The sequence below is a fragment of the Myotis nattereri genome, assembly GCF_964212035.1.
Source record: "Myotis nattereri genome assembly, chromosome: 19".
Classification (NCBI taxonomy): Eukaryota; Metazoa; Chordata; class Mammalia; order Chiroptera; family Vespertilionidae; genus Myotis; species Myotis nattereri.
The window spans coordinates 12,139,337-12,164,476 of NC_138095.1; the positions used below are offsets into that span (position 1 = coordinate 12,139,337).

General features: G+C 43.1%; 1 protein-coding gene across 1 annotated transcript; it reads left to right on the forward strand.

The window, feature by feature from the left end:
• The first annotated feature begins 206 nt into the window (after positions 1-206).
• CCDC62 (coiled-coil domain containing 62) lies at positions 207-24,900 on the forward strand. Its single transcript, XM_081114187.1, has 13 exons — positions 207-423; positions 3,776-3,968; positions 4,533-4,699; positions 7,945-8,046; positions 10,473-10,644; positions 12,622-12,723; positions 14,375-14,463; positions 14,819-14,934; positions 15,524-16,240; positions 18,816-18,963; positions 19,353-19,478; positions 23,055-23,144; positions 24,308-24,900. The coding sequence occupies exons 1-12, from the start codon at positions 388-390 to the stop codon at positions 23,100-23,102; spliced, it is 2,016 nt and encodes a 671-aa protein (XP_080970313.1). The 5' UTR covers positions 207-387; the 3' UTR covers positions 23,103-23,144; positions 24,308-24,900.
• Positions 24,901-25,140: the final 240 nt, after the last annotated feature.

Consider the following 25,140-nt stretch of genomic DNA (forward strand, 5'->3'; position numbering starts at 1 on the left):
GACAGAAAGTTTAATTTTCGTCCTTTATTAACCTGTTTTGCGGGCCGTATATCCTGAGATTAATCATTCTGGAGTCCCAGGCCCGGGTTCGGAAGCATGAAGCATCGTGAGAGCGGTGTCCGCACGTGGTCTGGTGGGAGCCAGCTTCCCGCATCTCGTTGCGCTGCTACCGAGGTATCGCGAGAGCCCGGGGGCGGCCCCGCCCCTGGCGCGTGAGGTCGTCCTGGCAGGCGGTTTGGGGGGCGCGCTTGGGCCGGCTGGGCCGAGGGCGCGGGGCTCCCGGGCTCTGGGCTTCCCCCCACCCCCACCGCTGTGGGCAGACGCGCTATGGCGTTTCCAAGGTGACGCTGCGCAGAGCGACTTTCTCCGGGGGCGGAGGAAACACCTATGAACCCTACAGTGACCTTCCTCGCCGGGCGCCAGGTGAGCGGCCTGGGCGCCACCGGCAGGCAGACCTCGGGCACCGTGTGCATTTTGGCCGAACTCGGGTGGCCTTTGGGGCACGGTTTCCGCTTCAGATTTAAAATAAGGGAAACCGGAGGGATGGAGTGTCATATCCCGTTTCCTTATCTCAAAAGAAACCTGTTGTCCAACCCAGGCGTTAAGACCAGTGGTGGGACCAGGTGCTCACTTCTTTCTTTCTTTCTTTTTTTTTTTTAAATAGATTATTATTTTTTAAAAAATATATTTTATTGATTTTTTTACAGAGAAGAAGGGAGAGGGATAGAGAGCCAGAAACATCAATGAGAGAGATCTGATCAGCTGCCTTCTGCACGCCCCCCAGTGGGGATGTGCCCGAAACCAAGGTACGTGCTCTTGACCGGAATCAAACTTGGGACCCCTGAGTCCACAGGCATCGAACCTGGGACCCCTGAGTCCGCAGGCAAACGCTCTATCCACTGAGCACAACCGGTTCGGCTGCTCACTTCTTTTTTAAGAGAGAGAGAGAGAGAGAGAGAGAGAGAGAGAGAGAGAGAGAGAGAGAAAAACATCTATGTGAGAGAGAAACACGGCCCCCCCTCCCCCTACCTGGGATGAGCCGGCAACCCCGTTTGTGCCCTGACGGGCAATCAAACCGGAACCGGAAACCTGTGGATGCATGGACGATGCCCTACCAACTGAGTCACACGGGCCACAGGGCAGGTGTTCACTTCTTAATGATGACAGTGGGCATTTGTAGAGCGGCTTTCTCTAGGCCACCTCCCTTCCTGTCCTTAATTTATACACAGTAACCTGCCAGTGGGGGAGCACTCTGCAACTCTGGTTTACAAAAAAAAAAAAAAAGCCTTGAAAGTGAACTTGCTCTAGGTTTGCATTAATCGGTATGCGATGGGATGAACTTTTTTTTGTATACTTGACCTGTTGCCTGTTTTCCGGTACTAGAATATATGCTCCTTGCTGTATCCCCAACCACTTGGTGCTCAGTATTTGTTGAACAAATGAATGAATGAATGAATGAATGGCTTACCAAAGACTGGAATTCAGGTCTTGTGATTCGGAATCCCTTAACTCAAATTCCTTTTCTTATGTGTTTAGTTACTAGTAACTGTAACCCATTCATTGTTTCTGTTTATTTACAAATTGTATTTTTCAGAAAGCAGGAATGATGTACATGGCCTCCACTAACTTTTCAAGATAGAATTCTTTATTTTTTAAATTGATTTCAGAGAGGAAGGGAGAGGGAGAGAGAGATAGAAACATCAATGATGAGAGAGAATCATTGATCAGCTACCTGGTGAGGACTGAGCCCACATCCCAGGCATGTGCCCTTGACCAGAATTGGACCTGGGACCCTTCAGTCTGCAGGCTGACGCTCTATCCACTGAGCCAAACTGGCTAGGGCAAGATAGAATTATTATATTTTTAAATACTAGAGGCCTGGTGCATGAAATTTGTGCACTCGGGGGAGGGGGGAGTCCCTCAGCCCAGCCTGCACCCTCTCACAGTCTGGGAACCCTCAGGGGATGTCCAACTGATGGCTTAGGCCCTCTCCCCACGGACACCCTTAGTGCTGCCACAGAGGCAGGCGAGGCTCCCGCCACCGCCGCTGCGCTTGCCAGCGGTGAGCCTGGGTTCTGGCTGAGCATTGCTCCCCCTGTGGTAACTCACTGACCACCAGGGGGCAGCTTCTGCATTGAGCGTCTCCCCCCTGGTGGTCAGTGCGCATCACAGTGACCGGTTGTTCTACCTTTCAGTTGATTTGCATATTAACCTTTTATTATATAGGATATTTTTTATTGATTTCAGAGAGGAAGGGAGAGGGAGAGAGACATAAACATCAATGATGATAAAGAATCATTGATCCGCTGCCTCCTGCATGCCCCACACTGGGGATCAAACCCACAACCCAGGCATGTGCCCTGACCATGTCTGGTTCATAGGTGACCTCCTGGTTCAAACTGTGACCTCTTGATTCATAGGTCGATGCTCAACCACTGAGCCACCCCACCTGATTTCAAGATAGAATTCTTAAAGTAATACATTTAGCTCTTTATCTCATTGATGGGAACAGTACCATATTTTGAAATGTACCTTAAAATCTTAATAGCTAATGCTTGTTGAGTGCCTGTGATGTGCTGAGTACTATGAAGTACTTTACAGAGCTTCTCTTGCCCCTGAGTAATCCACACAACTCTAAGAATAATCAGTGCTGTTATTGCCGTTTTATAGGGAAGGAAACTAAGGCTTAAATTAAAGTTAAGGAACTAGTCCAAGATTATAGAGCCACCCAGTGGCTGGTTCTGGACCCCCACTTAGGTCAGACCAACTTTCCTGCGCTAGATTTTAAAATGATGTATGCTTAAAAGGGAATTACTGTAGATAATTTTGGTAGGTATGAAAATGGCATTATGGTTATATAAAAATGTTCATTTTTAGAGATGCATACTGAAGTATGTATGAGTGAAATGTATTCTTTTCATCAGCAACAAAAAGGGAAAAAAAATGAAACAGATGTGGCAAAATCTTGATAATGGCAGGACGTGGGTTCTGAGCATAGGGGAGTTTAGTGTGCTGTTCTCTGTCTTCTGTGTATGTTTGAAAACTTTCCTTTATAAGATTTGTTTTTTTATTAGGTATGTTGAGTTTGGATTAGTCCCAATGTTAAATTGATAGAGTGAGTTTATATAGATGTGTTAAGTGCTATGAAGATTATTTACTTTTAACCAGTAATTATTTCATGTTTCTCTTTACTTGATTGCTCCAGAATTGCTGGAGCAGGTGAGGGATAATATTGTTGGTTGTTACAAGAAAAGGGTTGACAGCAAAGAAAAATGCAGAGATGGGTTCATTTGTAATTTAGCCACTTAAAATTTTTTTTAAAAAATATGTTTTTATTGATTTCAGAGAGAAGAAGGGAGAGGGAGAAAGATAGAAACATCATTGATGAGAGAAAATCTTCCACCGGCTGCCTCTTGCACACCCCTACTGGGGATCAAGCCTGCAACCTGGGCATGTGCCCCGACCATGAATTGAACGGTGACCTCCTCTTTCATGAGTCAACACTCAACCCCTGAGCCCCACCAGCCGGGCCAGCCCCACTTTTTGAGTGGTGTGTGTGGTATTACAAAATGATAGAAGCAGTGAACAGTAGGTGTGATCTTGTTTTAAATATACATAATTTTGATGCCACATTATAAAGAGCAAATAAAACTTAGCTAACATCACTACCTTGAATTGGCAGCACAAGAAGATATAATTATTTGGAAAATAGGCTTTGGCTAATTTATCCTATTGATGAGTTTTATTTTGTGTGAAAACCACTTTCTGTGATTAGAACATCGGGTCAGAGGTTGAGATTTCCACTATCGAGAAACAACGGAAAGAGCTGCAGCTGCTCATTGGAGAACTGAAAGATCGAGACAAAGAGCTCAATGAAATGGTTGCAGTACATCAGAGACAACTTCTGTCGTGGGAGGAGGATCGGCAGAAGGTGTTGACGTTGGAAGAGCGTTGCAGCAAATTGGAAGGTCAGCAATGCGTGCAGCCATGACTGGTACTAGTATGCACTTCTGTAGGCTCCACATGAAAAGGGCTCACAGCACCCTCTGCCCTGGAGTTCAGTGTCAGTGACAGTAGGAGGACCGTGAATACCCACAATCAAACAGACAAATACAATGTGAATTGAAGTCAGATGAACAAAGTGCTTACATGTGGAAAGAGTGCTGAGTAGAGCTCCCATTAACACTGTGTGTTAGGAGTGAACCTTTAGAAATTGTGTTTTGTTTTTAACTTATTGATTGATTTGAGAGAGAGAGAGAGAGAGAGAGAGAGAGAGAGAGAGAAACATTGATGTGAGAGAAACATTGACTAGTTGCCTCCTGCACACACCCGACTCGCAACCTGGGTATGTGCCCTGACTGGGAATTGAACCTGCCACCTTACTGGCTGGAGCTATAATACAAACTTTTAAAAGAAGAATTATCTTTAAAAATTTTTTTTAGCACAATTACTTTTTAACGATGTATTGGAAAATAATGCATTTTAAGCTTCAGCTCTGACCACAAATAAGTGACTGGTGAAATTTCCCTCAGGTGAACTACATAAAAGAACTGAAATAATCCGGTCACTCACAAAGAAGGTAAAAACGCTAGAATCTAGTCAGACGGAATGCCAGACAGCTCTGCAGAAGACTCAGCTCCAGCTTCAGGAAATGGCTCAGAAGGCAACCCATTCCTCTCTCCTCTCTGAAGACCTTGAGGTGGGTTTGATTTTGTGATCAGCCTCACTAGCTCAAATTGTGGTTGTGTTTCAGTTATTGACGATTTACTGGTATATTTCAGTGGTTCCATTAAAAATGCATGTGCGTGTGTGTGAAAGTATAGCTGTGCATCGTCATTGTACTGCTCTGTTAGCTGTCTGTCCTGCAGATAAAGCTACATGACAACCCTTTTCTAACTGTTGGGCCATTTGGTTCAATAACATCTATCATTTTATCAACAATGGATTATTTTGGAAAGCCTTTCTCAAAGTCCGAGAGCAGTATCACCAAGTTTTGGGCACTTCAAAGAACTGTGTCTTCTAAAGAACTGTGTCTTATCTGATATGATAAACAGATATCTAACCCATGTTAGAGGCATATTAGAAATAAAATCTGTAAGATTGATGAACTGGGTAGTCATCAGTTATCTCAGCCATGGGCAAACTACGGCCCGCGGGCTGGATCCGGCCCGTTTGAAATGAATAAAACTAAAAAAAAAAAAGACCGTACCCTTTTATGTAATGATGTTTACTTTGAATTTATATTAGTTCACACAAACACTCCATCCATGCTTTTGTTCCGGCCCTCCGGTCCAGTTTAAGAACCCATTGTGGCCCTCGAGTCAAAAAGTTTGCCCATCCCTGAGTTATCTTTTTAAAGATTTTTTTATTGATTTCTACAGAGAGAAGAAGGGAGAAAGAGAGAAAAAGGTAGATGAAGGGGAAACATCAATCAGCTGTCTTCTGTATGACCCCACTGAGGACTGGGCCCACAACCTCTCGGTTCATTGGTTGATGCTCAACCACTGGGCCACACTGGCCTGGTATCAGACATTTTTTTTTGAGCTCATGCTTTATGAGAGGCACAGAGAGAAAGCCATTTTTTATTCCATCCTTCATATTCTTCTTGTTTCATAGTGATGATATTCAGTATAGATCTTGGTAATACAATGGGGCTTAATAATTTACAATAATAATATAGCTTTTATCGTATGCCTCTTTTCTCTTTTCAGATTACTATCGTAGAGAGTTTGTAATTACAAACTAAGTAAAAACTATTCTAGAATCTATTGATATGTTCAATTTAAAAATGGAAGTATTTCAGCCCTAGCCAGTTTGACTCAGTGGATAGACTGTCGGCCTGTGGACTGAAGCATCACTGGTTCAATTCCATTCAAGGGCACATGCCCAGATTGCAGGATCAATCCGCAGTGTGGGGCATGCAGGAGGCAGCCAACCAATGATTCTCTCTCATCAGTGATATTTCTATCTCTCCCTCCCTCTCCTATCCTCTCTGAAATCAATAAAAATATATTTTTTACAAAAGGAAGTATTTCCGTCAGCTCAGGCTGCCATAACAAAATGCCATAGACTGGGGGGATTAATGAACATAAGTTTCTTTCCTCACAGTTCTGGCAGAGAGAAGTCCCGTATCAGGGTGTCTGCCAGCAGGGTCAGTTTCCTGGGAGGGCTCTCTTCTTGGTCTATAGACAGCCACCTTCTTGCTGTGTTGGGAACAGAGAGAATGAGCAAACTCTCTGGTATCTTATAAGGATACTAATCCCATGATGGGGTCCTGCTCTCATGACCTCTAATTCTAATTATCTCTCAAGGGCTCATCTCCAAATATTACCACTTTGGAGGTTAGGGCTAATGCATTATGGGGGCTGCATAGCTGGAAGATATTTCTAAATTAATAAACTATTTTTAGAGCAGTTTTAGGTTCACAGGAAAATAGAGTGGACTGTACAGAGATTTCTCATACACCCCCCCACCTCCCACCCCATTATGGACATTTTTACCATGGTGGTGCATTTATCACAATCAGTATATACATACAGGACATATCATTATCATCAAAAGGGTTTTGACAAATGTATAATGACACATATCCAGCACTGTATCGTACGGAAAAGTTTCACTCCCTGAAAGCTCTCTGTGCTCCATCCCTCCCTCCCAGAGCCCCTCGCAACCACTGATCTTTTCACTGCCCCCATAATTTTGCCTTTTCCAGAATGTCATATGGTTAAAATGAATGGTTAGAATTGTAGTCTTTTCACACGGAGGAAACTTAACTGTACTTAGTAATATGCAGTTAAGTTTCCACCATGAAGATAACTTTTTAAAAGCCTGGTTATTCTTTTTTCCTAACCAGTAAATACATCATGTACACTAAGCATGTCAAACTCAGAGGTTAACACGGGCCAAATAAACAAGGTTTAAGTTTATGTGGGCCGCAAAAAAACAAAAGCTCCAATTTTCATAGAAACGTAGGTTTATTTCAATAGAGACATGCTGAATACAAAGGGCTGAAATAAATGAAACATTATTAACATAAAATAATAGAACATTTTAATAAAAATTAATATTTTTTCTTGAACATTAACTTACAAGACACTGAATAATTGCACAAATTAATAAGTGTAACGCAATAAACCTATTTTTCTTGTTCTCTGAAAGTGAAATATTTCCTGTTGCGCACACCAAACAGGTCAGTACAAGACTAATGACATGGCCATCGGCTGCTAAAATATTCGCTGCTAGTATTAGTGGAGAGAAATGGTGCGCCTGCGCATAAGGTGCGTAAGGGAAATAAATGCAACACGATTATAGTAATCCGTCATTAGCGAACATTGTAGTTCATTATTAATAATTATGTATAACAGGATATTGTCAAAATTAAGTTATGAAATTTTTATTAAAATGTTTTTACATACTGTTATATTGGCTGGGCCACAAAAATATTCATTGTGGGCTACATGTGGCCCATGGGCCGCGAGTTTGACATGCTTGATATATACAATAGTTATATCAGCTATAGTTCTGTGGTTTAAAAAAAATCTGGCAAGTGGCAGTACCCCAACACAGAGTAAAAAATAATGCACAGAAGTTCACTACTACTTTATTTTAGCAAAGGAAGTCTGTTTTCATTCATTCATTTTCTTCTTTCTTGCCAACCTAGAATTATACATAAAAGACATTAGGGAGTAGACATGTTTATAAACATGTTTATAAACATAATTCAGTAGAGCAAACACTTGTATTGAGAGGATGCTAGAGGTAATGGAGAAATAGATGTTTGTATTCCTTTGGATGACTGCTTACTTAAGCCCATTTTGTTACAAAAAAAAAAGTTAAAGAAAAAACAAAACAAAATAGAAGAATGAACATAGAGTGTGGCTGCTGACAGTAATGAAAGCTTTTCGATGGCTCATACATTAGCATTTATGTGTTGTTCCCTTGCAGGCTAGAAACGAAAATCTCAGCAATACGTTAGTGGAACTTTCTGCTCAGGTAGGACAGCTACAGGCTCGAGAACAGTCTCTCACTACAATGATAAAGCTAAAGGTAATTCAGAATAATACGATCTCCATCTGCTGGGGTGCTTTGTAGTTTATAAAGTACTAGAGGCCCGGTGCATGAAAATTCATGCACTGGAGGTGGGAGCCCTCAGCCTGGCTTGCCCCCTCTCACAGTCGGGGAGCCCTCAAGGGCAGGAGGCGACCCCGCGATCAGGGAAAGGCAATGCCCCCATCACACCTCTGCTGCTGCCACTGCTGGCAGCGCAAACCTCGGCTGGCCCTGGTTACCTGAGCCTCTGGCTGTCCCTGGGCAGCTGGGCAGCCATCATCCGAGGCTTGCCTGTGCCTTGGGCCAGCCCTAGGCAGCTGGGGGGCTGAGGCCAGGTCCAGCTGGACTGTGCGCATGCCGCCTGCCCCCACCCGGCTGGGCTTAGGGGACTGGGTGCTGCCATCTTGTGGCTGTGGGCACCGCCATATTTGTGACGGAGTAACAGTTAATTTGCATATTTCCTCTTTATTAGATAGGATAGTCACATACACAATCTTACTTAAATCCATAGCTATGCAGATTGATAGAGCTACCATTTCAGAAATGAGAGAAGCGAGTTTGAAATGATGTCCTCAAGGCATTGGGAGAGGAGGCAAGACTCCATTTTTGGTTTCTGTCTCCAAGTCCCATTCCATGGTCTAGCATGCCCGGATTAACCCGGATTAACTCGTTTTCTTCCGAGGGATCCATTGTTAGGTCTCATGGCAATCAGAATGCTTGTTAATTTTTTTTTTTTAATTCTCACCCAATGATATTTTTTCCATTGATTTTCAGAGAAAGTAGAAGGGGGTGGGTAGAGAAAGAGAGAGAGAGACACACATCAATTGGTTGCTTCCCACATGCTCCCCGATCAGGGACGTGGATCGAACCTGCAACCCAGGCACGTGCCCTTGATCAGGAATTAAACCTGAAACTGTTTGGTCCACAGGCTGTAGCTCTAACCACTTATCAAACCAGCCAGAGCTTGTTAATTTTTTTTTAATGGAGAGAAAAATTGTTAGCAATCAAGCAGTTTTATATATTTACTAGAGGCCCGATGCATGAAATTGGTGCAAGAGAAGGCCTTCCTTCCCCTGGCTGCCGGCACTGGTTTCCCTATGGCACCCGGGACCCGGGCTTCCCTCTGGCTGCTGGCACCCAGGACCTTGGCTTCCCTCGCAACCCTGGCTTTGTACGGAATGTTGCCCGGAAGGATGTTCGGTCTAATTAGCATATGAAGCTTTTATTATTATAGATAGTGACTAACATGTCATGAGCAGTGATTGATAAACAGTCTCTTTTGCCATAACACACATGTTTGACAACTGGCAAGTGGGGGAATGATGTTGGTAGAGTGGGACAATCTTGCTAATTCATATGTGCTTTCCCCCTCCCCCAGCACATTAATGTTTTGAAGTGATCAGGGCCAAGTTTTCTTAATATTAAAGAGAAAAATATTAAAAGCTCCAGAATTTCTTTAGTTAAGTAATGACCAGCTTCATGGCTTCAACACCCACTGTGTGTTCCGTCATAACAAACTCTGGGCAGAGCTGTGAGTGCTAATGATGCTGCTGAAAAGGCTAGGCCAGCTAATGCGTCTGTGTTGGCATTTGCTGAACTGTGTTCATGTACTTAATAGGGATGTTGGGATTTGCTAACGTTGGTCTGATCACAAAGTTCCATCAGCTATTGAATGGTCTGCCCAACCCTTTCCTTCTCCATGAGTCCTCCTAGTGTGAGGTGTGTAGACTGTGAGGTTTTTCATGAGCATGCATAAGATGCTGGAGCAGAAAGCTGTGACCTTAGGCAGGAATAAAACCTGCTAATAGTTATCCCATTTGAGTCGGGGAGGGAAAGAACTCTTACTATTTTTATACTTTTGGGTATTGTTTGAATTGCTTTTCAGCCAGCAGATATCCTCTTTTTGTAATTAAAAAATTACCTCAACAGTAAGAGGTTCTGATCTGGGTAGGTTTGGGAGAAGGTCTTGGAGTCTGTCATTTTAGCAGCCGAAAAGAAGGGGAGGAAGAGTGGGGCCCCTGGGATTTATCTGTGATTCAAAGCATAAGCCCCCTCAAGGGCCACCAGCCCTCCTGTTATTGCAGTTTTCCAGGGAGTTGAGTTGTCTGGTTCTAAGCTTTTCTGAGACAGTAAGCTAGGGTGGGTGGCACTGGGTTCTGGGGCCAGCTGGTTGGTTCAAATGGGAGTTCCATCACTAACTAGTTGTGTAACCATGGGCAACTTACTATTGACTCATGGGTCACCTGAGGATCAATATACCCCCTATCTCGGAGAGTTACCGTGTGGATAAAATGAGTTAACACGTGAAAAGTGCACGGGCTGAAACCTGGCACACAATGACTTCTTAACACCAAGTGTAAACTTCATATTGATTAGTGGGAATTTAAAAATCTCCTGTAATAGTTTCCAAATGTGGTTTTTAGGACAAAGATATTATTGAGGCAGTCAATCACATTGCAGACTGTTCGGGGAAATTTAAATTGCTAGAGCAAGCCTTGCACGATGCCAAGATGGTGGAGACGTGTATCGTGAAAGAAAAGCAAGACTATAAGCAGAAATTGAAGACCTTTAAGATTGAAATCAATAAACTAAAAGGTAAGGAAGAGATATAAATGTAAGCATTTTATTCTGGGAATATATTCCTTCATTCAGGTTTACCGAATCTTAAGATCAAGAGTAGATCTGTTGCTGGCTAGGTCCCACCATGAAATGTTCATCTCATACGCCATTTCTGTGCTATGAGATATATAGCAGAGTTGGGGAAGCTGCATAATGCATGATATTTGTTACATAATCCTGCCTTGGCTGCACCAGTCAGTCAGTACTGCTGATACTGCTCGGTAACAAGCAAGGACAGTATCTCAGTGGCAGGCAGCAGTGAGTCTTTGTTACACTCATGAGGCAGGAAGCTGATGAGGCCACGCTGCTCATCTGGGCTAGTTCCACTTCATGTACATCATCTCTTCACCGTAGGCATTTCCTCCCACGGTGAAGGCAGAAGTGTCAGAGAGGAAGCAGAAATGTGAGGACCTGACACACCTCACTTCCCCCTCACTCTACTGAGCAGAGCAAGTCACGTGGCTCAAACCGAAGTCAGGTGGTGGAGAAATATCCTCTGCTTCTCCTGGGAGGATTTGCAAGCAACTGTGGGAGGCAGGCAGGGAGCAGTGAGGAATTGCCGCGAACGGCACGATCTGCCAAGAGTGACTTTTGGAGCATGTTTTATTTTTAAAGGTTCCTTTGCGTTCTCCTTTTCTATTTTCATTCTCACAGTAGCTCCATGATTCATTTCTTTCTGAGTAATATTACTTGAGGTTTTATAATGAACTGAAGGGTAGGTATACGAAATAGGTTAGTGCTACGTACTTGAATATGGACATAGGTGATAGAGTCAAAATTGAAATGTGTCTTCAGAGGCTGTGGAGGTAGATCTGCTTTCCTCTGGCCTTTCCCCACTGTGGGCAGAGGCACTGTCATTTTATACACAGTCACCGCCTTAGACATGAAGACCAACGCCCACTGTGGAACAAGCCCCTTAGAGTGACAGAGCCGTGGCGGGTGGAGGCCACCCTCCCTCTGTCCTGTGGTGTGCCCACAGCACCTCGTGAGGCTGCGAGCTGCTGTTGAGATTGTGTGACTGTTGTGGCTGATTGAACTTAGACGACTTGGTCTTGTTCTGAGGATGCTCTGACTTGTGGCAGGTCATAGTTTTGTGTCCATTTGTGGCTCCAGCTAGAACCACGGCCATAGGCAGGCCTTGGCGGCGGGGCTACTCAATCTCCGTTGTGTGGGTCTGCAGTTAATAGCACAGCCCCTGGGGTACATGTGGCATTTGATAAGTATTTATTGGATACTGTGCATACCAAGGTAAAATATTCACGGAAAAAGCCTGTTTTAGTGTTAGTATGCCTTATTTTATAAATTGAATATTTATTAAAACTTTAAAAAAGAAGAAAAACAGGACAATAGATAGTGGACTAGAGAGTGAGGGAAATAGAAACTCAGTTTGGGTGGACTTGGAAGGCATCTTTGAGAAGAACGTGTGAGCTGAAACCTGGATGATGGGAAGAATTGGCATGTGAGGATCTGGGCCGGGAACCTTCCAGGCAGAAGGAACAGCACGTGCAAAAGCCCTAGTGGGTTTTGAGGTTGGAAGACCTTCAAGGAACAGAAAGAAAGAAGAAGGAGAGTGACAGGCAGGGCCGGTCCAGGCCAGGAGGGCTTATCATTAGGAGTTTGGATTTCAACCTAAGTATGGCAGGAGGCTTTTAACAGGGGTAATATGAGCAGATTTTTATTTTGAAAAGGTTGCCCTCATTGCACTGTGGACAGCAGGCACGGTTCCAGCAGGGAGACCAGTCAGGTGAGAGGTAGCAAAGCCTTGGCCAGGGTCATTGCCAGTGATGCCATGAGCTGCTGCAGATGGGGCATATTTTGGCTGTAGGTTTAACAGGACTTCCTGTTCATTGGAAAGGGTGCTGAGGACATGAGACGTAGTCATAATGTGTGTCTTCTTCTAGGAACTAGTGTTTATTTGAGAACTTTTTTTTTTTGTTTGTTCTATTTGTGAAGAGGATCTAAATGAAAAGACAACAGAGAATAATGAACAACGAGAAGAGATCATTCGCCTCAAGCAAGAGAAGAGTTGCCTGCATGATGAATTGGTTTTTACTGGTAAAAATAGTTTAAATGACTGAATAGGATACTAAACTTTTTACAATACTACTATGGCAGGCTAAAGGAATTATAGTCTCTCAAAGTCATTTTTTCTTTTTTTTTTTTAAAGCACCCTTTGAGGGGTGGGGAGGGACCAGGCAGGGAATTTTAAAACTGTTACAATACCTCCCAGTTAACCCTGTTTCCTCTTTTGTAAAATCAGCTGCCCTCCCTTCCAGCTTAAGCCTGTGACTGTACTTCTCACTAAAAATTCATTAAGAAAGACTTATGAATTGAAGAAGGAAGATTGTTTATACTTGTGCGAATACTATATAAAAATTAATAATTCCACATTTTTTCAGTTTTGCAAGTAGATTACCTGTAATTTATTAAGGTTGGAAAAATAGTAACGTGTTTTGTTACATCAGTATGATCCTAAAAATAATGCTGGAGATAAATTTTTAATGATTTAAAAGCAAGTTTGTCAGTAAGGTTTAACTTCACCCCTTCTGGTAAACAAAAATTTCATTCTCTCCTCTCCATATTCTGCCATACTTTATCCCCTCCCTACCTACCCCAGAATCTCATTTTCCAGTGATGAAAATTTCTCCTTTCTCTGCTCCCAGTTGAGAATCACTGATATATAGATCTTATTCCTATCCCTGCCAGCCAAGAGGATTTTATTAGGCTTTCATTTTGGTAGCATGTATTAGAGAAATCATAGATATGGAGGTAAAATTCCAACTAGAAATAAAATTAAATGTTTTTGTCTACTCACACCTACCCTCAATGCCCTGCATTCTAGGAAGAGAATACATTCCTATAAAGTAAAGGGGGCAAAATGCAGCATTTTATTTAAAATTTTTCAAATAAAATTGAATTCTTAATTTGAATCTAATGTGGAAAATACGTTTCTACCAGTAGAGGTCACTATTTCCATTATTAGGATTGCTGTCTCAAAGTAATGTCTTTTTTTAAAAAATATATTTGTATTGATTTAAGAGAGGAAGGAAGAGGGAGAGAGAGCTAGAAACATCAATGATGAGAGAGAATTTGTATTGATTGGCTGTCTCCTGCACACCCCTAACTAGGGATCGAGTCCGCAACCTGGGCATGTGCCCTTGACCGGAATCAAACTTGGGACCCTTCAGTCTGCAGGCCAACGTTCTAGCCAGTGAGCCAAACCGGCTAGGGCTCAAAGTAATGTCTTATATTGCTAAAGATACATATATAGCTAGGTAGCTATATTTAAGATATATTTATAGCTTCAGAACTGAATTCAATCAATCTTTGGATCAGTATTTGTGTTCCAGGCACTCTGCTATTTGCTAAGAAACTCATAGGCCCAGAAAATTTAGTACCAAACAAATGCTATGAATGAAATGCTGTGGGATGTCAGGGGAAGAAAAAAAACACAGGATATTCTGACAGTCTCTTTTCTTTTTAATTCACCAATTTTTACTCTTATATTCTGTTATGATTTCCTAAGTAAAATATATGGAATTTGTTAGATAATACTATAATAAACCCATTTCTTGACATAATTTAAAAGATTATTTGCTAGGCTGATTTCTTAAACATCTTTTCTCAAAATATTTTTTTGGACATGAAGAGGTTTGTGTTAATGTGGCTGATGAAAAGTGTTTTAATAATACTTTTTCTTCAATAGCAGAGAGAGAGAAAAGGAAAGATGAGTTGCTTGATATTGCGAAGTCAAAGCAAGAACGAACAAATGCAGAACTGCATAGTCTGAGACAGGTATGTCCCCAGTTACATTTCTTCTACAGTTATCAGGTGGGACATGTTTAAAAACAAACATCAAATTAGGAAATGTGCACGTCTGCTGGTTTTGTTTATGGTGCTTTTGGAATCCCAGCTACATTAGCTGTATTTTATATTCATTGTAGCAGATAGGGTCTTGTTTACAGTCATTAAAAGTTAGGAAACAAGTTAGACTAACAAATCTCAGTGCTGATACAGGAAAAAAACCAAAGCACAAGCTTTTAACTTCTCTCCAGTCACTGATCTGTTTTAACACTTGAAAGTGCCCAATTGTTGGCCCGATTTGGTTTTATTGTTACACTTTATACTGACTTATCAATATCTACTGCAGATTTACGTAAAACAACAGAGTGATCTACAGTTTTTGAATTTCAATGTGGAAAATTCTCAGGAGTTAATACACATATATAACTCAAAGATGGAGGAATCCAAGGCCCTGGAGTCCAGGTAACCACAGGAAGAGGCTGTTAATGTAATCTTGTATTTTATTCCATCTTTTAGTCATATTTTTAAGTACTTGCTGTGGGCCAGCATCTACTGCTATTCCCTATGTCGTAGGGAATAAATCTATGTGAGTTAATAATAAACATTTTAATCCCAGGGTGTGGTGAGACCAGAGCTTAGAATTTTAGGCATGACCCTAATTTAGCCATTTGAGAAAAGAAAATCATTAAATATTATTTGTGTGTCTGTTGTGTAGAAGGCTTTGAGTTAAAGTAGAAACTACAGGGATGAGTCATTTGTTCATTCAGCACTCAAAATACTATAGGCATGGGGCTAGGATACGCGCAAATAATGATACATAGGACAGGGTACTGGCCCAAAAGGAGTCATGCAAAGAACGCTGTGCATAGCTGCTGGAGGAGCTCGGCGAGCTGAGGGCGAGCCTGCTCTTACCTCGATTTTCCTGTTTCTTTGTTAATAGGCAAATGGGTCTTATTAGAATGTGGCTCAACTAATGAGGTTTGGGTGAACTATTGAAAATGACAGTATTGAGTGTATCTTATAACTTCCGTTTTTTGTGACGCCACCGTAGCAGAGACATGTGTTTATCTGACCTTGAAAATTACCACCCAAAAGTCGATATGAAGGAGAAATATCAGAAGTCACTGGTTAAGGACCAAAAATTTGAGACCATGTTTGTTCAGCAAAATAGGTCAGACAAGAGCTCTTGTGAAGTGTGCAAAGAGAAGAAGCTCCAGGTTAATACTTCATTTGGGGGAAAAAGTGTCATTGCTGTTTCATCTCTGTTTGCAAAAGACTTAACGGAGAAACAAAAGTCTTGGTCTCTGGGAGGAAAACTCCAGTTTGAACCCGAAAATAAAAGTACGTTGTGCCAGAGCCACGCAAAATCCCCCAAAGGTAATGGTCTCGGGATTCAGATGGAAGAGAGACAGCTCTCAGACACACGGGCTTCACCTGATGAGAAGCCCTGGCGTGATGTCAGCGTTTACCTGGGCCTGGCTGACTGCTCTGCTTCAAAACGGCCCGAGAAGCTGGACGCCGAATGCCAAGACCCCCTGGACAGATCGGGCTTCTGTTGCCAGAGAAGCGAAGCCCGTCCGGGCGAGAACGACACAGGTGAGCTCAGGTGCTGCCACCCGAGCAACTTCATCGTCGAGGCCCCGGGCCAGATGTCCGACATGGAGTGGATGAGCATCTTCAAGCCTTCCAAACTGCAGAGAATCGTTCGCCACAAGTCCATGTGCACTTGTGCGGAAGGTGCCAGTGGAACAAAGTACAACTCCACGAGGTCAGTGAGGTTTCATGTTCGCAGCAGGTGGTGCAGTAGCCGCCTCATATTTGCATGTGAGTAATATTGGAGGCAACACGTTTCCTCTGCATTGCGGCAGAGGCTGCTGAGTTTTTGATTGTGTGGAAACTGAACTTGAGTCCAGTGAAAAACCTGCACCTAGCACAGCCTTTGAGGCAAAGGTTTTGGTTCAAAACAAAGCCGGTTGTTGTGGGTTGGGCAGATACTTTTTTAAAAAATATATTTTATTGATTTTTTACAGAGAGGAAGGGAGAGGGATAGAGAGAGAGAAACGCCGATCAGCTGCCTCCTGCACACTCCCCACTGGGGATGTGCCCACAACCAAGGTACATGCCGTTGACCAGAATCGAACCTGGGACCCTTGAGTCCACAGGCTGACGCTCTGTCCACGGAGCCAAACCGGTTAGGGCCAGATATGGTTTTTAAAAAATATTTTTATTGATTTCAGAGAGGAAGGGAGAGGGCGAGATAGAAACGGCAATGATGAGAGAGAACCATTGATTGGCTGCCTCCTCCACGCCCCAGACTGGGGATTGAACCTGCAACCAGGGCATGTGCCCTGGCCAGAAACGAACTGTGACCTGCTGGTTCATAGGTCGATGCTCAACCACTGAGCCATGCTGGGTGGGTGGGAAGATGTGTTTTATTTAATAACAAAGAGGTGAGTCACTTTGTGCTGCTCTGGGAGGGTTTGGCTGGGTAAGCTGTGTCTCTGTGTCCAGACCAAACACATTGCCTGGATCCCAGGTAACATCCTTCTCCAGGGTTGCGCCCCCCCCCCCCGCCCCCAAACACATACTCACATACCCAACTGCTCCTGCCTCTGCGTTCACTGTACATTTTCCAAACTTTCTTACTCTTTAAAATCTGCAAGAGAACGAATACCTATATGTAACAGGCTGGAAAAGCTATGAGAAGAAAATGGGTTAGTTATTAGCATAAGCTGCATATGTGTTATTAGCTGATATGCATTACTCAGACTCATCATATTGTCAGGATGGCTGAATTTTTTGGTTAAGTGATGCTATAATAATGTCAGCTATTTTCAAATAAAACCTACCTGGTAAGCCTTAAATCACAGAAAAGACAGAGTTTCTATATTGAGGCCTTTGACTTTCATAGGACTTTATGACTACATTTTGTTTCTAGAACTTGCATTATATGGGTTGTCCTTTGGCTCTTTTAGAAGCCTGAGTCGTTGAACAATCATGCGCATAGGTATTCCATCAGTTGCAAAATTTTAAAAAATTGGTTGTCATACTAAGTGCTATGTGATCATACTTGTTTTTTGTTGTTATTGTTAATCCTCACCCGAGGATATTTTTCCATTGATTCTTAGAGAGAGTGGAAGGGAGAGGGAGAGACAGAGGGAAACATCTACGTGAGGGAGACACATCGATTGGGTTGGTTGCCTCCGGCACATGCCCCGACCAGGACCAGGAATCTAGTCTGCAACGAAGGCACGTGCCCTTGACCAGAATCGAACCCGGGACCCTTCAGTCTGCAGGCCGATGCTCCATCCACTGAGCCAAACCAGCCAGGGTCATACTTGGTTTTTAAAGGTCTTCTTTAGATAATGGTATCTATGGGTAGGGCACCACTACAGACTTCACTCCCCAACAAGAACACCCATATGTTAAGTGAAAAGCAGCGTCAGATGGTTTTAAGAGCAAAGTGGAAATATATTAAGTTTAACATATGCAAGAAAATTAAAATTTAAATCTGGAGTTTTCTTTCGAGACCATTTTGACCTCCCTGGTATGAAATAATCAGGAGTGACTCCTTGTTCGGCCAGCAGAGGCACATGCCGGGCATCGCATGACAAGTACGTGATGAAGTAGAAAAGATAATTCTATTTGCCTGCTTTTCCTTAGATTGTGAGAACTTGTGACCCACTTTATTATCTGAGTGCTCACATCTGTACACCATTCCATTTGGCAGCTAGAGGTTAGCCGTGGAGGGAGAAGCCAGGGCAGCCTGCTCTCACCTAGTTACAGGTTACATGGCGGAGGAGGGGCCATTGCCTCCCATCCGAGCCACGGCAGCTTTCATTATCAACTCGAATAACATACTTAGAAGTTTAGCTGCGTGTGTCTGTTCTCTGATTTGGAGAAACTATAGAATTAATGAGCCACAGCCATGCCATTCTACTTACACAAAAGGACCTTTATATACCATTGACAGAAATCGGTCTCACAAACCAAAACACTAAAATTTTCAGAAATTATACTCTGTTAATTCTCCCCCTTTTTGGTTCATCCTGTCTCTGAGCCTTCTTTTCTTTTTTTTGCTGGGGGAGGAGAGAAATTCTTTATTCTATAGTTACCCTTTAACTAAGAATCTTGTTTTAATTCTTATTGCAAAGGGTATGCATTAATTTATAATATTTTTCTCAAATGGTCTATTCAGATCTATAGTGTTCTACTTACAACTTCATTAAAGAAGAGAAACAACTTTTTCTTTGTCCTGTCGAGATACTTTTAAGCATAAGAGTATTGGTACATGTTCACTACCGTTTCAAGATGTCTGTTTCCGTTTGGTTTCTTATTCGCAGCGAGCTCATTGCCATCCAGCATTCCCACTGTGTGGGTGCTGCCATAAGAGAGGAGGAGAAGTTGCTGGAGACAGAGTCCCCTTCTGAGAAAAGGAATTCACCTAGGATTTTGTTCGGGTGCAAAGATGCAGCGTTGCCCAGTGAAAAGGTTTGTATTTCACTTAGAAAAGCCTGGCGTATTCCTGCGAGTATCCTACAGATCAGCTTTAGGCAAGATGTCCCTCAGGCTCTCCAAGCTGAGATTGACATATCAACTTTAGTTCATTATTTTAAACACACAAAAAGTGAAGACTGTAACATGCAAAGAGATGAAGTGTTACAGATAAGGTGTAAATTCCACATTCTCCCATTCTCCACGCACCCCCACCCCCCAGCTAACCCCTATTCTGAAGTTGCTTCCATGTTTGTTTTTATACTTTTATTCTATAAAGGTATTTATGTAAAAGCATTGGTACTTTTACTAGGTAAAAGTATATACTTAAACATTTAAATATGCTTCTTCATATCATGGATGCTGACATTGCATTGTCTTCCCAGGACGATTTTTCTCCCACCAGCAAGCTTCAGCGTTTGCTGGCAGAATCTCGCCAGATGGTCACGGACCTGGAGTTGAGCACTCTGCTCCCCATCAGCTCTGAGAATGCCAACGGCGCTGCCAAGAAGGTAGGTGCTTCCTCTTCTCTTGGCCCCACGTGTAGGACCTGAACGCTCCACCGAGTCCTCCTGCACCGCGTCGCTGGCCAGGCAGTGAGCAAGTTTCTTTATGTCTCGGGGGGAGGGGGCAGCACGCTGGTTTTGAGGAAGAAAATGTCATACTCTAATGTCACTGCACCCAAACTTCCTCTTTCTAATTACTTGGGGATTTAAGAAAGCATACCTTATTATAGAAAATTTTAAGTACATACGGATGTAGAAGGAATTCTGTAATCTCAGACCTCCAGCAGCCAGCAACTTCCTGTCATTTTTGTTTGGTCTCCCCGTCCATACACGTTTTCTCCTAGATATCATATCATTTTACTCATAAATACTTCAAGTACCTCTAACACATAGGACTTTCTAAAAGCAAGCATAAGGGAAGTACTGCAGTAAACACGGCACTTCGCCTTGAAAAAAACATGAAGTTCGCGTGTCAGAGAGGTTCCAGCTGGAGATTGATTGGGAAATGGGAGAAGAAGGGGTGTCAGATGCAGAGGGGTAGCAGCAGATGTGGGTGGGTGGGTGTGGCTGCCAGGGTGTGTGCGTGTGCGTGTGTGCGTGTGCGTGTGTGCATGTGTGTGTGCGTGTGTGCGTGTGTGTGTGTGTGTATTCCTGCATGGCATGGCTCAATCCAGCAGGGTGCATTTCACCTTGTGTTTCTCGTGGGCAAAAATCACATGTGAACAAATGCAAACTTCACCCTGGGCTCAGATTTGTTCCCCGATATACCAGATGTGTTGGAGCAAAGTCCTGTTTTCAAAGCAAGTGTCGCAGCAGAACTGCTGTGTTTCAGTATAATCGCTGACAGACTCCTTCTCATCCCCAGCCTCAGGCTCTTGTCTCAGCCTCTTCTTTATTTTTACTTTATTATTTTTTTAATCCTCACCCGAAGATATTTTTTCCATTGATTTTTAGAGAGAGTGGAAGAGAAGGAAAGACAGAGAAATATTGATGTGAGAGAAACACATTGATTGGTTGCCTCCTGCATGCACCCTGACCAGGTTCCAGGCCAGGGAGGAGCCTGCAACCAAGTTACATGCCCTTGACTGGAATAGAACCCAGGACCCTTTGGTCCATAGGCCGAAGCTTTATGCACTGAGCCACACCAGCTAGGGCTCAGCCTCTTCTTTAGGGCCTGATGTTGAATTCCTATCAGAGACATAATCTGTAGCTCCCTCACTTTTGACCTCATAGCACAGGATGTGTATGTGTGTGTGGGTATGTCTCCATCAGAGCATGCGTCTCAGCACCTGATCACCGACTCCATGGCTCCCTGCTCATCCCTGAGCCCTCAGTGCCCCTCTTACTCAGGTGGCATCCCCAGGTATAGCACAGGGCCCATTACACAGGATGCTCAGGAAAGACCCTGACGGAATTGGTAGGAAAAGTGAAGGAAAGAGGCTAAACAGTGACCTCAGGTATAGAGGGAAAGTCACTGAAGCTGATGGAGGTTGGTGAAACTTGGCTTAAGAGAATTTTTGGGCTAGACAGACCCAGAAGAGATACCTAATCTCAGCCTTTCATTTTACAGGTGAGGAAAGTGACTAAATCTCTTACTTAACATCCCGCAGCTAGAATCAGATAATCATTTAGTTGGGAAGAATATTGGCTCTGGATGTAATGTGTGTTCCAGTGGATTAAGTGATTCTGGGGATGTTGGGAGAACAATGAGCAAAAACCCACTTGGCAGTGAACTTTACAGACTCCTCCCCTCTGATCCCTCTCTCTCTTTTTTTAATTTTGAGAGAGAGAGAGAGAGTTAGTTTTGTTGTTCCACTTATTTATGCATTCGTTGGTTGATTCTTATAAGTGCCCTGACTGGGAATTGAACCCTCATCCTTGGTGTATCGGAATGACACTCTGACTGAGCTACCCAGCCAGGGCCCCTCTGGTCGTTTTTTTGCAATAGGGGAGCATTCTGAGCAGCCTTTCTGCTTCTCCAGGTTTTGCCATCTGCTGCTAGAGACAAAGGTCTCACTTCAAAGCCTGCCCCTGAAGCAGGCACTCTCATCCTTTGCTGGGGGAGCACAAGTCATTCGCCTTCAGGCAGGGACCTGGCTCTGTTTCCTCAAAGTCGCAGGAAAACTGAGTCTTTGGGGAGCCCCTCCTACAGACACACCTGCATGTGTGACAGGTAATCTCCCACAGCAGGATTGCTTTATAACAGCAAAGGTTAGGAGATAGCCCGGTGTCCACGCGCAGGAACATTGCTTACCCGTGAAACAGACGGGAAGATCTGGGTGTGGAAATATTTCCAGGGTATATTTTTAAGTGAAAAGAAGCAAGATACTGAAAGGTTCATATGGTATTCACCACGTTTACGAAAGGGGATGGGGATAAGAATATACATGATTTTTCTTTTCAAACCACATCAGTGAATTAACTATTGAAAAAATATACCAATAACTTAAAAACAGAGAAAAAAGGAAAGAATATAACACAGCACAGCTGACCCGTCCCCTCCCCCACGGCAGCTTCCTAGGAGCTGAGGTGTGGGGGTGGGGAGGGACTTGGCCTGAGGCTGGACTTGGCGGTTTGACTGGTACAGGGGACTGGATGTCCTCATTACTAGTTTGAGACCTTTGGTATCATCCCTTTTTTAAAAAAACATATTTTATTGATTTTTAAAAAAATATATTTTATTGATTTTTTTACAGAGAGGAAGGGAGAGAGATAGAGAGTTAGAAACATCGATGAGAGAGAGACATTGATCAGCTGCCTCCTGCACACTCCCCACCGGGGATGTGCCCACCATTAAGGTACATGCCCTTGACCGGAATCGAACCTGGGACCCTTGCGTCCGCAGCCCAATGCTCTATCCACTGAGCCAAACCAGTTAGGGCGGTATCATCCCTTTTTGTGTGGCAGGCTGCTGAAGCCTATGGATCCCTTTTAGAATCGTGTTTTTAAGTGAATAAAATCAAATCCATCAGATTGTAAGATACAGAGGAAGGCTGTTTGAGTGGAGAGGGCAGCGTGGGTCAGGCAGGGAGGTCTGGAAGTCCGTGGGGAGGAGGAAGCAGCTGCGAAGGGGGCTTACCCGACAAGCTGAAGTTCATCACCTGTGTCTGCCTCTGTCTTTCCAGGTATCATCCTTCTCGTTCCTCCTTTTTTCTCTTAAAAAAAAAAATCCCCCCAAACACCTAACAGTGCTGACTAAGCCCTCAGTAGGCACTCAGTGAATGAGAACACTTAGGGTGGCTGGTTCTTTTGATGACCATTGTCTGCATTAAGGGCTCACCGCCGAGCCTATATGGAGGCTGACAAAGAGCCAGGTATCTGTGGGCGTTAGCCAGAGTTCAGCCCCAACACGTGTGGTAAACAAACAGCATCCCTGCTCCACCCTGAGACAAAGGGCCCCACACACGAATAGGAAATCAGTAGGTCCTTGTCGGATGGCTGGTCGTGGAATGAAATTCCTTCATTGTATTTCGTTACTTCCCTGAGATCTTTTCAAGGAACACCTGCTGTATTTGAATATTGTCTTCTTAAGTATCTTCTCGTTTTTCTATCCTGGTTACTAATTTGGGAGTTGTTTTGTAGAACTTAGAAGCCTCAGAAGAGTCAGCTCAAAAGAACGGCTCTCAGTAATAGAAGAAAACAAAAGTCCACTTCAATATTCAATATTCGTGGGTAAGTCACCTTGCTTATCTCGCCTTCTATCTCAATGGAGATTTAATGAGTAACTTGGGAACGCTGATAAGGTGGAGTTAAGGCTTAACGTTTGTTTGACCTGCAATTCTTTCTCTTTGGTTTGACCTATTTATACATACCTTCTAAATTTAATCAGGGTAAAATGTCAGTTACTTGTATAAGAAGTGGAGATAAAAAAAAGTTCTTGTTCTTAATACCTAGAATTTTAAATTGAAGGCAGTGACCACATAGAGCATTCAAAATCAGAATGTAAATGAACAGCCCTAACTGGTTTGGCTCAGTGGATAGAGCGTTGGCCTGTGGACTGAAAGGTCCCAGGTTCGATTCCGGTCAAGGGCATGTACCTTGGTTGTGGGCACATCCCCAGTAGGGGGTGTGCAGGAGGCAGCTGATGGATGTTTCTCTCTCATCGATGTTTCTAACTCTCTATCCCTCTCCCTTCCTCTCTGTAAAATATCAATAAAATATATTTAAAAAAAGAAGAATGTAAATGAACATTTCATCTGAATATCTGGGATGAAGTCTTTTCATGGAGTTTCAAGTTGTAGAGAAAGGTTTATTGACCCAGTAAGCACTTTCTCAGTTTGTGTTTCCTGCTATCAAATCTTCAGGTCACATGCAGTTTCTGTAGAACCCAGTTTAGGTTAGAAGGTATTCATCATTTTAGTTGTTTTTGATGGAAGCATAAGAGCATTAAAAAAACCTGTGAAAGCAGAAAGCCTTAGTAGTCCTCTCCCTTTCTTCCTCTCTCCTATCCCTCCTCTCTCTCTACTGAGAAGTTTCCATATTTGTAATATTTTGCATGACCTTATGTTGATGAAAATTAAGATACATTTAATTCTTTTAAAACATATTTTTATTGATTTCAGAGAGAAAGGGAGAGGGAGATAGAAACATCAATGATGAGAGAAAATCATTGATTGGCTGCCTCCTGCACGCCCCCTACTGGGGATTGAGTCCGCAACCCTGGCATGTGCCCTTGACCAGAATTGAACCTAGGACCCTTCAGTCCGCAGGCCAACGCTCTATCTAGTGAGCCAAACCGGCCAAGGCAGGATACATTTAATTTTTTAGAGACTGGGAGTTCCTAGCACACAATCCAGCATCATTGATTTTATTAACACTGTATTTCCTTCCTACAGAAGCTGGTCTCTCATCTATGCAGAAGGTAGGAAGCAGACATCAATACCTAGTACTTAACCTTGAAAACAAAAAGAGGATTGTAATCCCGCAGAAGCAGTGATTTCACACCAAAGGGGAGCAGAAACTGAAAGTCAATTTTTAAACACCTGTATTTTGTTTGTTTTCAAGTTAACAATTTGCATGTGTCAAATATTTTTCACGTGTAAGAAATTAGAACTTATTCTCTATTGGAGATACACAAACTTGGGATTATGCTAAAAGAGAAAAAGACCCTCTTGCATTATAACCAGTAGCTTATTAGAAGTCAGCTCCAACTATATGAGAAATAGCATTCTCTTTTCTTGTAGTTTCAGCTCTGGACGTGGCTGTGTAAACAGACATAAAATGATAGGTAGTTGTCTCATCGGCTCACACAAACAACAGCTTGCCGAAAGATCAAGTTTTATATGCATTTAAAAATATATATATTAAAGTCTAAAACACTTCCATTTTAACTTGTAATTTATTTATTTTTTTAAAGAATATACTATGTGCCTCTCTGTTCTTCTATGAGAATTGATCAGCTTCAGTCAATAAAAATATTTTTAATAATAATTTTCTTTGGGTTCTTTTTATCATTCAGGAGTGAAATGAGGAAGGTTGGTCACGAGAAGCCAAACCTAGCACATTCCCTTCCTCAGGAATGGGGGTGGGCCTTTCAAGCATTTCAGACTCAGAGTTCTGCTGTGCTGTGTAAATGCCCCTCTGTTCAGGGGTTCCAGGGCCACATCAGAGGTGATTTCCAGGAGAACGGAGGAGCCACCCCATGGAGCCTTTTGAATGAGAGTGCTGA

What these genes read in the sequence shown, in the direction of transcription:
- CCDC62 (XM_081114187.1), top strand. Translation starts at nt 388, where the DNA reads ATGAACCCTACAGTGACCTTCCTCGCCGGGCGCCAG. An exon ending in TGATGAATTGGTTTTTACTG is followed by an intron (nt 12,724 to 14,374) that starts GTAAAAATAGTT and finishes TTTCTTCAATAG; the next exon opens with CAGAGAGAGAGAAAAGGAAA. An exon ending in CAGCGTTGCCCAGTGAAAAG is followed by an intron (nt 18,964 to 19,352) that starts GTTTGTATTTCA and finishes TTGTCTTCCCAG; the next exon opens with GACGATTTTTCTCCCACCAG.